At 45.7% G+C, this 14527-nt stretch overlaps 2 protein-coding genes across 2 annotated transcripts; one reads left to right on the top strand and one right to left on the bottom strand.

Moving 5' to 3' along the window:
• The first annotated feature begins 860 nt into the window (after positions 1-860).
• LOC309708313 (pleckstrin homology domain-containing family F member 2-like) lies at positions 861-3621 on the top strand. The gene is made up of 2 exons (XM_082536244.1): positions 861-2418; positions 2647-3621. The coding sequence occupies exons 1-2, from the start codon at positions 2178-2180 to the stop codon at positions 3216-3218; spliced, it is 813 nt and encodes a 270-aa protein (XP_082392370.1). The 5' UTR covers positions 861-2177; the 3' UTR covers positions 3219-3621.
• Positions 3622-7053: 3432 nt separating this feature from the next.
• LOC309702301 (pleckstrin homology domain-containing family F member 2-like) lies at positions 7054-9216 on the bottom strand. The gene is made up of 2 exons (XM_082526921.1): positions 8159-9216; positions 7054-7930 (listed from the first exon to the last, which is right to left on the bottom strand). The coding sequence occupies exons 1-2, from the start codon at positions 8397-8399 to the stop codon at positions 7359-7361; spliced, it is 813 nt and encodes a 270-aa protein (XP_082383047.1). The 5' UTR covers positions 8400-9216; the 3' UTR covers positions 7054-7358.
• Positions 9217-14527: the final 5311 nt, after the last annotated feature.

The following is a 14527-nucleotide window of genomic DNA, read 5'->3' on the forward strand; positions in this document are numbered from 1 at the left end:
GATTTTTACAAACTGTAGTATTAACCACATGTCAGAGGCTGGATCCTCTTGGTTTCAGTAAAGCCTCCTTATTAAACAGAACTGTATCAGATTACTATAGAAACTGATCTTTATATTAAGTATACTGAAGCAGTCTGTAAGTCAGTTTAAATAATGTTATTTTTTAATTTCATGGAGAATCAATATTTCCCCGTCTTACGTTGTATTTTTGGGGCGTATTATGGGGATTATAACTTTTTAGATATTTTTCATTATTATTTTACATCGTTCGTTATGTTTTATGATGGATGTTCCTTAATTCAAATGTTTTATTTCACCGATCTAAATGCGATAAAGAAAAAAAATTCTACATTTATGTATTTGTAGTTAAATAATTTGCATTGAAATAAAAAAAAACACTATAATTCAGTTTCACTGCAGAGGCTGTGTTATAAAGTTTTACAACTTTATTGCACAAATGTTGCAGAAACGCATATTTTCACTGCTTATAGATCAAATTCAGTGCTATTAAAACATTCACACTCAGGCTGTGCTGAGGCTCGCCTGCTCCACACTCTTCAGACGGTCGAGTTTCCCACTGAACTAAGAGACGTTTCATTTTCCTGAAAACGGCTGATAAATGTCAGCTGTGCCATGAAGCTGGGAACTGTGGACAACAGCTGCTCAGCTCAGTTATATTCAGTTTAATATTGTGCCAAATGACACCTCAAGGGCATTTATAAGGTCGAGTTCTACACTCGTACAGAGAGGACCGGGCAGCCGTCTGAGGAAGGCAGGGAGGTTAGACTGGATAGACTGGAACCATTAAAGTAGGTGTTAAGGTTCAAAATATTGGGGATGGAGACAAGAGAAAAGACCACAATAACAACACTGGTCCGGCCGGGTTGAGTCAAACGATGATTTTAATGAACACACGCGTGGGAGATGGACACTGATGCAGACAGCCTCAAAATCTCAAAATGGTGGAGCATTGCTCAAACTTTTATAGCCTCTGGTGCTTCCACCTTATCATAAAAAGCCTAAACATTCACATGCTCTCTCTCACACAGCGCCTGAGCTACGACCTTGGCTCCCTGTTTATCTGCTCCTGCTGAAATGGGGCAGAAAACTCCAGCACACTCTGTTCTCTTCTACTCAGACAAATTAGATTTCTTATAACTCAGCAGTATAATGCATCATAAAACAATATCATTCATTCACAACAAGTCAGCAGTTTAATGTAATACAAATCAGTTTAACTAATGTAATAGTTATCAGCTTCTTCTAATTCAGGAGAATAATGCAAACTAAAACTACATAATAATTCACAATCTTTAATTAGGGGTATAACATGGCATAAAATAATATTATAATCTAACATAGGTTATTGGCACAAACTGGTGCCCAGGCTCAGAAAAGTCCCCAGAGTGGATGTTACGCACCTTTCAGCCCACAGACACCGCCTGGAGCTGTTTTGGTAAACGCCACTGTTCCGCATCGTTATCGCTTTGTTTAACCGTTCTTACAAGTTCAGGCTTTGATTGCTGCGCGAGAGCTGTTTGGATCATGTGGGTGAAAAAGCAAACACAGAAATCTCCGGGAATAACCTGACGGAGCGATAGCACGCAGGTTTCACCCACCTCACATTTCCCCCAAATATTTAACGAGCATATTAGAAACTGTGTGTGTGTGTGTGTGTGTGTGTGTGAATGGTTGAATGAGGGTTGTAGTAAAATTGAAAGAGTCGTTGCTGAGGAGAAACGGCCCACAGAAGCTTCAGTCTGTTCACCGTGTTAGAGCGCTCTCCATGTGCTCTGTGGGTCTGAGCTGTGAACTGTGCCAACAGCAGCACGGCCTCACTTTGTACAGACAAACCTCAGAGCTGCAACCTTTAAACTGTGTTTACACGTTACTGCAGTGATCGCAGCACTTTTACAAACACATCTGCAATCAGCCACACTCACTTCCTCTTGTACAAATTCTTGTCTTTCTCCAAATTCAAGTGAAGCTCTGCCCCCTTTGCTTCTTACACAAGTCTTGTTTTGGAAAGCCCCATGATGTCACCAGAGCATTCAAAAGCAGCCTCTGGGCTCCTGACCTCATCAGAAAAACGAGAAGCCCTTCGAGCTCACACCTACAGAGGCGTGGAGCTGCCGGTACGAGCGCTCTGACTGCTGGATTTAACGGCGACTGCTGACATGGATCAACTGTCTGATCAGGAGAACTGGGACCGGGTCCAGGCTGTGGCCAACTCCTTTGGGCCAGCGGGGAAGTTGTTGCTTCAGTCAGGTCGGGTTCTGGTCGGAGAGGGCAAGCTGGTAAAGCAGAGCCGCAAAAAGCGGCAGGCCAAAGCCTTCTTCCTCTTCAACGACGTGCTGGTGTACGGCAGCATCGTGCTGAACGGCCGCTGGCACAAAAAGCTCAAGGTTACCCCTCTAGGTGAGCAACCGATCCTCCTCTGCACATCGCTGAATCCAGCTGTGTGAAAAGCAGACAGCGTGGCGGGCAGAGACAGGTAGATGCTGCAGGTGGAGCAGGAGGTGCTGCACCGCCTGCAGTCTGTCTCTGACCGCTGCAGCAGGCTGCAGTAAACACTTTTCTTTTCGTTCAAAGCGTGCACACCTTTGTTTCCCGCACTAACGTGCCCTTCTTCTTCTTCTTCTTCAGAGGACATCCTGCTGGAGGACCTGGAGGACGGCGTCAGGATGAAGAACCAGTGGCTGATCCGCACGCCCAGGAAGTCTTTCTACGTTTCCGCCGCCTCCTACGAGGAGAAGCGAGCCTGGATCGAGCACATCGAGGAGTGCAAGGGCAGAGTGACGCAGGGCGGTGACCGGAGGCTGGACTTTGCCAACACCTGGATCCCAGACCAGGCCTCCGCCGTCTGCATGCGCTGCTCCAGCAAGTTCACCGGGACCCGCCGCCGACACCACTGCAGAAAATGCGGCTTCCTGGTGTGCGGCCCGTGCTCCAGGAAGCGAGCGGTCATCGCACACATCGACTCCACTAAGCAGCTGAGAGTCTGTAAACCGTGTTACTTGAGTCTGGGGGTGGAGCTCCCCGAGCTGACCCGTCAGAGGTGGGACAGCGGCGGGAAGTCGGACGAAGACGAGCTGGAATGCTACAGCGAGGAAGAGGAGGCGGAGCACAGCCTGGAGGAGGAGGACCCCAGCAGGTGGATGGACTCCTGGTCCCCTTACACCTACATCAATCCAGAGCACATCAGGCCCCAAACATAGAGCCACGCTCGGCGCTGGACTCTGGGCCTTTGTGTCACACGTGGACTCAGTGCTGCGCAGCTGCGCGTGACACGCTCTGCACGCACTCTATTTATGACACCATGTTATTTATGTTTCATGAAACACCTGCTGCTCTTCTCTTTGTGCACAAACACTACTGTGAAGCTGTTCTCGTCTCTCAGACGTCGCTCTGACCTGCTGCGTTTCCCTCAGCCGTCCAGTGTGTGTGTGTGTGCGTGTGTGTGTGTGCGTGTGTGCGTGTGTGCGTGCGTGCGTGTGTGTGTGTGCGTGCGTGCGTGCGTGTGTGTGTGCGTGCGTGCGTGCGTGCGTGCGTGCGTGCGTGTGTGTGAGAACATGTGAACCACTGAAATAACAACGAACAATAAAGAATTCAATAAGAGAATCTTTGTCTGTGCTTTTCTCTCAGGATGGTTAAACGACTCTGAAATACTTGAAGACGTTTGAACTTTACACTTATTCTCGTCCCAATCAGCACATTTACACAAGACTTCCTGTTAGTCAAACTCTCACTGTGCCACAGATTGATCCTACACAAACATCTGCAGACAGATGGCCCAGTGAAGATGGGATTGATTATCCATCCATCCATTCGCTTCCGCTTGTCCTTTTCAGGGTCGCGGGGGGCGCTGGAGCCTATCCCAGCTGTCATAGGGCGAGAGGCGGGGTACACCCTGGACAGGTCGCCAGTCTGTCGCAGGGCCAACACACAGGGACAGACAACCATTCACACTCACATTCACTCGCACATTCACACCTAGTGACAATTTGGATTATCCAATTAACCTATCCCCACAAGCTGCATGTCTTTGGACGGTGGGAGGAAGCCGGAGTACCCGGAGGGAACCCACGCAATGGGATTATTCATTAGAATATTATTTTGTATCTCCAGGTTGATCATTTGACCCTAAACCATGAAAACATCCTTTGGCTTCAATTCAGTTTTATTCATTCAGCGCCGAATCACAACAACAGTCGCCTCAGCGTGCTTCATGTGCTAAGGTAACACCCCGACAATCATACAGGGAAACTCCAACAAGCTTCCGGTTAAAAGATGAGCTTCCCAACATTAGGTATTAGTTATGTGTCCCCCGAGTCAGGGTTTAATGGGGCTTTATAATTACAGTGTACTTATATTTACCTACAAGTATTTACAGTACTTTAAAGATCTGAATCATTTCATGGTAACTTTGTGGAAAAACAACAATATTTCCGCGTCTTACATCATAAGCACGCTGTACTTTTTCACGACAATGGCCGTATTATAAGTTCAACCTTGTCGAGCTTCCAGGTAGTTTAGCTGAACGGAGACGCTCTTCCTGAAAGTTTGAACAATGATTATGAAAGAAACAAATGAGACGGTATTTATAGTTTCCTTGTAAGCTGATAAGGGAGAACAGTCCTTATCACATTATGTTGTTCTTTCACATCAACATCAAAAATTAAAGATGCAATAATGAATCAATAAATAAAGATATAAAAATGCAGGATTAATATGGCCCACACCCTGACAGGCACATAGTTACAAAGTAACTTAAGGAGAAATTGTTTCTCTGCAACATCACTTAGAATTACTCAAGCAGTATCTAAAGTTACTTACAACATAATTGTAACTGCAACCGAGCTCCTAATGCTCGTCATGAAAAACCGGTTGAACAACAGTTTTACACAGTGCTGCCCATGCACGCCGCTGGCGTTTGCTTTGTAGAAAACATGTTTGCAGGCACGACCATAATCGAAGGTTTTGTTTATTTCAGTAGATCTCAAAGTCGATGAGATTTCAGGGAAATACCAGGATGTTAAGAGGAACTGCTGGCTCGGTGAAACCACCAAACCAATCGACTGTGAATAACGACAACAACCTTTCACCTACAATACAAACAGCTGACTGCCAAGGGCTCACATTACCTGCAGGACCTTCACTCTTCACTGGTTTTAGAGCTTGTGTTGCTTTTATTTTACCTGCATGGTTTCAAGCAAAGTTAGCATTAAATCTAACAGCTGGCCCCGCCCCTCCCTGAGCCTCCCTGAGGAACTGCTGGCTCGGTGAGTAACACCCCGACAATCATATGAGCGACAGTGGGAAGGAAAAACTCTCTTTTAACAGGAAGAACCAGGCTCAGGGAGGGGCGGGGCCAGCTGTTAGATTTAATGCTAACTTTGCTTGAAACCATGCAGGTAAAATAAAAGCAACACAAGCTCTAAAACCAGTGAAGAGTGAAGGTCCTGCAGGTAATGTGAGCCCTTGGCAGTCAGCTGTTTGTATTGTAGGTGAAAGGTTGTTGTCGTTATTCACAGTCGATTGGTTTGGTGGTTTCACCGAGCCAGCAGTTCCTCTTAACATCCTGGTATTTCCCTGAAATCTCATCGACTTTGAGATCTACTGAAATAAACAAAACCTTCGATTATGGTCGTGCCTGCAAACATGTTTTCTACAAAGCAAACGCCAGCGGCGTGCATGGGCAGCACTGTGTAAAACTGTTGTTCAACCGGTTTTTCATGATGAGCATTAGGAGCTCGGTTGCAGTTACAATTATGTTGTAAGTAACTTTAGATACTGCTTGAGTAATTCTAAGTGATGTTGCAGAGAAACAATTTCTCCTTAAGTTACTTTGTAACTATGTGCCTGTCAGGGTGTGGGCCATATTAATCCTGCATTTTTATATCTTTATTTATTGATTCATTATTGCATCTTTAATTTTTGATGTTGATGTGAAAGAACAACATAATGTGATAAGGACTGTTCTCCCTTATCAGCTTACAAGGAAACTATAAATACCGTCTCATTTGTTTCTTTCATAATCATTGTTCAAACTTTCAGGAAGAGCGTCTCCGTTCAGCTAAACTACCTGGAAGCTCGACAAGGTTGAACTTATAATACGGCCATTGTCGTGAAAAAGTACAGCGTGCTTATGATGTAAGACGCGGAAATATTGTTGTTTTTCCACAAAGTTACCATGAAATGATTCAGATCTTTAAAGTACTGTAAATACTTGTAGGTAAATATAAGTACACTGTAATTATAAAGCCCCATTAAACCCTGACTCGGGGGACACATAACTAATACCTAATGTTGGGAAGCTCATCTTTTAACCGGAAGCTTGTTGGAGTTTCCCTGTATGATTGTCGGGGTGTTACCTTAGCACATGAAGCACGCTGAGGCGACTGTTGTTGTGATTCGGCGCTGAATGAATACAACTGAATTGAAGCCAAAGGATGTTTTCATGGTTTAGGGTCAAATGATCAACCTGGAGATACAAAATAATATTCTAATGAATAATCCCATTGCGTGGGTTCCCTCCGGGTACTCCGGCTTCCTCCCACCGTCCAAAGACATGCAGCTTGTGGGGATAGGTTAATTGGATAATCCAAATTGTCACTAGGTGTGAATGTGCGAGTGAATGTGAGTGCGAATGGTTGTCTGTCCCTGTGTGTTGGCCCTGCGACAGACTGGCGACCTGTCCAGGGTGTACCCCGCCTCTCGCCCTATGACAGCTGGGATAGGCTCCAGCGCCCCCCGCGACCCTGAAAAGGACAAGCGGAAGCGAATGGATGGATAATCAATCCCATCTTCACTGGGCCATCTGTCTGCAGATGTTTGTGTAGGATCAATCTGTGGCACAGTGAGAGTTTGACTAACAGGAAGTCTTGTGTAAATGTGCTGATTGGGACGAGAATAAGTGTAAAGTTCAAACGTCTTCAAGTATTTCAGAGTCGTTTAACCATCCTGAGAGAAAAGCACAGACAAAGATTCTCTTATTGAATTCTTTATTGTTCGTTGTTATTTCAGTGGTTCACATGTTCACACACACACACACACACACACGCACGCACACACACGCACGCGCACACACACACGCACACACACACACACACACACACACACACACACACACACACACTGGACGGCTGAGGGAAACGCAGCAGGTCAGAGCGACGTCTGAGAGACGAGAACAGCTTCACAGTAGTGTTTGTGCACAAAGAGAAGAGCAGCAGGTGTTTCATGAAACATAAATAACATGGTGTCATAAATAGAGTGCGTGCAGAGCGTGTCACGCGCAGCTGCGCAGCACTGAGTCCACGTGTGACACAAAGGCCCAGAGTCCAGCGCCGAGCGTGGCTCTATGTTTGGGGCCTGATGTGCTCTGGATTGATGTAGGTGTAAGGGGACCAGGAGTCCATCCACCTGCTGGGGTCCTCCTCCTCCAGGCTGTGCTCCGCCTCCTCTTCCTCGCTGTAGCATTCCAGCTCGTCTTCGTCCGACTTCCCGCCGCTGTCCCACCTCTGACGGGTCAGCTCGGGGAGCTCCACCCCCAGACTCAAGTAACACGGTTTACAGACTCTCAGCTGCTTAGTGGAGTCGATGTGTGCGATGACCGCTCGCTTCCTGGAGCACGGGCCGCACACCAGGAAGCCGCATTTTCTGCAGTGGTGTCGGCGGCGGGTCCCGGTGAACTTGCTGGAGCAGCGCATGCAGACGGCGGAGGCCTGGTCTGGGATCCAGGTGTTGGCAAAGTCCAGCCTCCGGTCACCGCCCTGCGTCACTCTGCCCTTGCACTCCTCGATGTGCTCGATCCAGGCTCGCTTCTCCTCGTAGGAGGCGGCGGAAACGTAGAAAGACTTCCTGGGCGTGCGGATCAGCCACTGGTTCTTCATCCTGACGCCGTCCTCCAGGTCCTCCAGCAGGATGTCCTCTGAAGAAGAAGAAGAAGAAGGGCACGTTAGTGCGGGAAACAAAGGTGTGCACGCTTTGAACGAAAAGAAAAGTGTTTACTGCAGCCTGCTGCAGCGGTCAGAGACAGACTGCAGGCGGTGCAGCACCTCCTGCTCCACCTGCAGCATCTACCTGTCTCTGCCCGCCACGCTGTCTGCTTTTCACACAGCTGGATTCAGCGATGTGCAGAGGAGGATCGGTTGCTCACCTAGAGGGGTAACCTTGAGCTTTTTGTGCCAGCGGCCGTTCAGCACGATGCTGCCGTACACCAGCACGTCGTTGAAGAGGAAGAAGGCTTTGGCCTGCCGCTTTTTGCGGCTCTGCTTTACCAGCTTGCCCTCTCCGACCAGAACCCGACCTGACTGAAGCAACAACTTCCCCGCTGGCCCAAAGGAGTTGGCCACAGCCTGGACCCGGTCCCAGTTCTCCTGATCAGACAGTTGATCCATGTCAGCAGTCGCCGTTAAATCCAGCAGTCAGAGCGCTCGTACCGGCAGCTCCACGCCTCTGTAGGTGTGAGCTCGAAGGGCTTCTCGTTTTTCTGATGAGGTCAGGAGCCCAGAGGCTGCTTTTGAATGCTCTGGTGACATCATGGGGCTTTCCAAAACAAGACTTGTGTAAGAAGCAAAGGGGGCAGAGCTTCACTTGAATTTGGAGAAAGACAAGAATTTGTACAAGAGGAAGTGAGTGTGGCTGATTGCAGATGTGTTTGTAAAAGTGCTGCGATCACTGCAGTAACGTGTAAACACAGTTTAAAGGTTGCAGCTCTGAGGTTTGTCTGTACAAAGTGAGGCCGTGCTGCTGTTGGCACAGTTCACAGCTCAGACCCACAGAGCACATGGAGAGCGCTCTAACACGGTGAACAGACTGAAGCTTCTGTGGGCCGTTTCTCCTCAGCAACGACTCTTTCAATTTTACTACAACCCTCATTCAACCATTCACACACACACACACACACACACACACAGTTTCTAATATGCTCGTTAAATATTTGGGGGAAATGTGAGGTGGGTGAAACCTGCGTGCTATCGCTCCGTCAGGTTATTCCCGGAGATTTCTGTGTTTGCTTTTTCACCCACATGATCCAAACAGCTCTCGCGCAGCAATCAAAGCCTGAACTTGTAAGAACGGTTAAACAAAGCGATAACGATGCGGAACAGTGGCGTTTACCAAAACAGCTCCAGGCGGTGTCTGTGGGCTGAAAGGTGCGTAACATCCACTCTGGGGACTTTTCTGAGCCTGGGCACCAGTTTGTGCCAATAACCTACTTTAATGGTTCCAGTCTATCCAGTCTAACCTCCCTGCCTTCCTCAGACGGCTGCCCGGTCCTCTCTGTACGAGTGTAGAACTCGACCTTATAAATGCCCTTGAGGTGTCATTTGGCACAATATTAAACTGAATATAACTGAGCTGAGCAGCTGTTGTCCACAGTTCCCAGCTTCATGGCACAGCTGACATTTATCAGCCGTTTTCAGGAAAATGAAACGTCTCTTAGTTCAGTGGGAAACTCGACCGTCTGAAGAGTGTGGAGCAGGCGAGCCTCAGCACAGCCTGAGTGTGAATGTTTTAATAGCACTGAATTTGATCTATAAGCAGTGAAAATATGCGTTTCTGCAACATTTGTGCAATAAAGTTGTAAAACTTTATAACAGAGCCTCTGCAGTGAAACTGAATTATAGTGTTTTTTTTATTTCAATGCAAATTATTTAACTACAAATACATAAATGTAGAATTTTTTTTCTTTATCGCATTTAGATCGGTGAAATAAAACATTTGAATTAAGGAACATCCATCATAAAACATAACGAACGATGTAAAATAATAATGAAAAATATCTAAAAAGTTATAATCCCCATAATACGCCCCAAAAATACAACGTAAGACGGGGAAATATTGATTCTCCATGAAATTAAAAAATAACATTATTTAAACTGACTTACAGACTGCTTCAGTATACTTAATATAAAGATCACATGGAGAGTGCTCCATGAAAGACCTGTGCGCAGTTTACGTGGTGGAATCGAACTCAGGACCTTCTTGTTGTGAGGTAACAGTGCTACCCACTGTTCCACTGTGCCGTACTATTATGCTATTAGCAAATTAGCATTTTGCTAGAGAACATTTTTAAAGAACTTTTTTTTTTCTGCACTATCTGGTCGTTAAGTCTGACGTCACTAGCCGTGTCTGGGCCTAAACAGGGATAGCTCAGTAGGTAGAGTGGTTGCCCCATGATCGGAAGGTCGGGGGTTTGATTCCCCTTAACAGCTACCCTGAGGTACCCCTGAGCAAGGTACCGTCCCTACACACTGCTCCCCGGGCGCCCAATGGCTGCCCACTGCTTCACTGAGTGAATGGGTTAAATGCAGAAAGGAATTTCCCTACGGGGCTCAATAAAGTACAATAAAGTACACACTTTCTTCTTCTTCTAAACTCCGCTGCAGGTCCATATATCAAACGATCACTGTGGCATTACTGAGAGTTGAAAAACTGTCTAAAGTCTTTCATCTTTAATAAAATGATCAGCGTTCTGCTCTACCAGGTGTAACAATTGAGTTTAACATCCAGGCATCCATGAAAATGGAATTTATGACATTTAACAGAGTTAGAAGTTAGCAGGAAGTTAGCTCGCTAGCTTCTATCTAAATACAATATAGCATGTCCTGACTGCGGGGTTTTGGAAACAAATTAAAACGTACAGCTCTGCTATCACTTCCAGCATAAATGAAGACAGAAAACTAAACAGCAGTGACGTTTGTAGGGTTACTGAAGTTTGGCTAGCTGGTATATAATGATGTGCTACGTGACCGCTAGCGACACAGCTATGTTAGCATAATATAAACAAGCTAACTTTTTTTCCACTCGATAAAAGTTAACGTGAGTGTTCTCGGTGGTCAGGAACAAATGTAATCGCATGGCAGGATGCTGTAAAAGGACCAAACTTCAGCCAGGAGAACAACTGAGATAATCCATCCACAATACGAGGTTAGTCATTCATATACTGCTGCATGGGCTGGGCTGTAGTTACATCCTAAGGTTTTAAAAACTGAGCTTAAATAAATGATTAGCGGTAATAAAAGCCGAGGGAGGTCAACAGGGATCACTGACTGTTTTAGGAGCTTTTTGAGATTAAATAGAAGAAAATACAAAACATTAAACATGTTAACAACACAAAAGCCATATTAAACACAGACTACTTTAGGCCCGGAAGTAGGATTCGTCGTGTCATCACTGAACGACCGGATAGTTTTACATTCATGCATCACATTTGTTGGCATTTTCCCGCCTGTAGCTGGCCTGCTGCAACTAAAAGCTATAAATCCAGTGAGCTGACGGGCACGCCCGCCTCGCACAGCAGCAGGTTACAGTCAGACCGGTCGAGCGTCTGTGAAATGCTGTCAAACATCCCCTTCACTGTTTATCTTTTCATCTATTTAATTATTCTTCCTTCTAGGACGCAAGACGTATGCAGGTCAGCAGAGTTACGGTAAGAGCAAAACAAAGAGCAGCGGGAAATCTTCCCAAACTTCCAGAGACGCCTTCATGGGTTTTTGGCAGCATGAAGAAGAGGAAGAAGCTAAAAAAACACCACCTTTAATCTTCCTGCTTCCCTGAGATTTGAGATAATTAATAATCTTTAGTATTAGTCAGCAGAAGCTGCAGCAGCACAGCGTGCGACTCTGCAGGCCTCCTTCACTCATTCTCCACTTAGTTTTTATTTCATGCTGTTTATCTGAAGCCGAGTCATGTCCTGCTTTGTTTTCTGTCACACTTCATGAAGCTCTTCTTTTATTTTGTCACTTGGCTTCTTTCCAGTTTCGGCTGCTTTAACGCAGGAATTTCTCAACTTTTGTGGTGAATAAAGTCTCAGTTTGTGTTTTGGTGTCTAAGAACAGGAAAGCTGTGCAGTGTGTTTTAGGATCCATGAAACACTGAGCGTAAAGCAAAAGCACAAAGGATCGTGGTGCGCTGAGGCCGACCTGTGCGCGTTAAACAAATCACCTACTGAAGACTCTTACATCTCTAACAGCTGCACCTACAGTTCACATGACGCCAGCCCATGTGAACCTTGTGTGCATGTTATCATGTTCTCTGGGAGTCAGTGATAGAGCGCCCTGCAGCTCTATGAGGGGACTCGGCCCTTTCCTCAAAGTGAGCGTCAGGCTGAAGGAGGTTCTGCAGAAGCACGAGCGCACGACGTCACAGCACGACTTAAAGGAAAGAAACTGTAGGCGATCAAAATATTAGTACCGGTAGTAGTATTTAAAAATGTCAACTCTGCAAGTGATCAAACGCTCAGGGACACATTAATATTAAAAGATATACATCAAGTAGTGTTTAATTACATCTTTCACAAAGTGGATGCACCCTCATAAATTTAGAGTTAATTCATTAAAAATAAATAGCAATGAGTTTTATGTAAACTACCAGGCAAAGGTTTGAACTCACCGTATCATTCAATGGTTTTTCTTTATGTTCATAAAATGAAATTTCATAAACAAAAACCTGTGAAATATCATGTTTTACATTTCAGAGTTCTTAAGAATAGCTGCCCTTTGCTTTGCACACTCTTGGCATTCTCTCCATATATGATCATAGACATGTTCATTTATTTCCAATATTGATCAGATTAGACGTGTGACAGCTGATGATTAGCCGGCTAAAGATAACAGTAGGGGCCATCGTAGCTCAAGAGTTGGGAGGTCGTCGTGTAATCGGAAGGTTGCCGGTTCGAGCCCCGGCTCGGACAGTCTCGGTCGTTGTGTCCTTGGGCAAGACACTTCACCCGTTGCCTACTGGTGGTGGTCAGAGGGCCCGGTGGCGCCAGTGTCCGGCAGCCTCGCCTCTGTCAGTGCGCCCCAGGGTGGCTGTGGCTACAATGTAGCTGCCATCACCAGTGTGTGAATGTGTGGATGACTGGAGGTTCCATTTGTAATATTACGTTTATGAACTAGTGGTTTTATATATAACACGTTTAAAATATTTCGTGGATTCATCTTATTATTATTATTATTATTTTTTATTAGGAGTTGGAGGTATTTGCATTTTTTAAAGGTGATGGCTGTGATAAAGTTTTGACTTTATATGACAGAACAACAACAAAGAGTGTGAAGGAAACTTTTCTTGCTGTTGTGCAATATTAAATTATGTTTAACTCGTCCTTGCAGAAAGAAACATAAGAGGTTCCTGATAACATCGACTCGGCAGAGCGACGCTCAACAACACAAACACCGCCCCACATCAGGGACACAACACAACAGCTGAGTCATTCAAACCCTGACGTGATGGTGTTTAAAGAGAAGTGGTATCTCATCTCATGTGTGTCTTAATCACGCTTTCTTGCTAAGTCGTTCTGTGACTCAAGCGTTCAAATGAAAGTCACTCCCAGCGAGAAACACTGTAAATGTATTTTACTGTAAACAGGACAGAAGTGCCGATGCCATAAACCTGAAGGTCGGGACTGTCTTGATCTGGGTCAGTGATCTGAGCTGAGTGAAACAAGCCTGACTGTGCAGAGACTGCTGCAGCTCACAAACGTGCACGAGCAGCTCTGGCGAGGACGCGTGATGGCCAAACGCTGCTTCAGTCACAAACATCAAAGTTCTTTTTATACCTTCAAACATCTTTCAGCGTCTTCAAACTTTTGTCATGTACATGCTTCAGTTAGCTGATAGGGAGCCAACAATCATTTGACCCCCTATCAGCAAGCACCTGGCGACAGTGGGAAGGAAAAACTCCCTTTTAACAGGAAGAAACCTCCGGCAGAACCAGGCTCGGGGAGGGGCGGGGCCATCTGCTGCGACCGGTTGGAGGTGAGGGGTCAGTCGACCTAAAAACAGAGCCACTAACGTTGTTTGGATTATTCTAGCCTTTATGTTTTAAAAGCATCTCGATTTAGTCGTTTTTCCCTCAGCCGCCTGACACAAACGTGAAAATGCTGCCTGTCGTCTTTGTGTTGTCACACTCGGCTGTACAGATGAGTACAGATGTCTGATAGAGACGTCACCTGATGTACTCTGATAAACTCTATTATATAAAGCAAGATGTAAGAATCAGACACCAGCTGTTAAAAACAGAATCTTCAAATAATGATTCCAGATGTTTACGTTCATTTAATCCCTGAAAACGTGAACGGCTCTGCTCGGCTCCGACATCGGGACGTTCATTGGCTGCAGCGAGCAGAAGGAAACTTTCTGCACCTTTAACCTCCTAAGACCCGAACTCTTTCATTGCATGCATTTCATACACACATACATTCATCGAGTCCCAAAGAATTACCTGATTTTTTTGGTTTTGAACCTGATTTTTGTTTCTGAGAAAAATGAGATCCACATGAGAGGACATTTGTTTCAAATTTTGATAGAACAGCGGCAACATTTAGTGTTTTAGTCTAAAGGTTAAGAGAGAATCCAGCCCGTGGTTTTTAGGAGCAATGATCATCTCAGCCATGTTACTGTGACTGAAAACGAGACACAGGTCACACTGATGGTCGTATGAACTGGATGAAAAGTGAGGAGGCGGTACATGTCCTCTGAGTCCACGTCCCCTCATGAACTTTTCCACAGCTTCACAGAAAAAC

This window comes from Aulonocara stuartgranti, assembly GCF_965226115.1.
Source record: "Aulonocara stuartgranti genome assembly, chromosome: 1".
Classification (NCBI taxonomy): Eukaryota; Metazoa; Chordata; class Actinopteri; order Cichliformes; family Cichlidae; genus Aulonocara; species Aulonocara stuartgranti.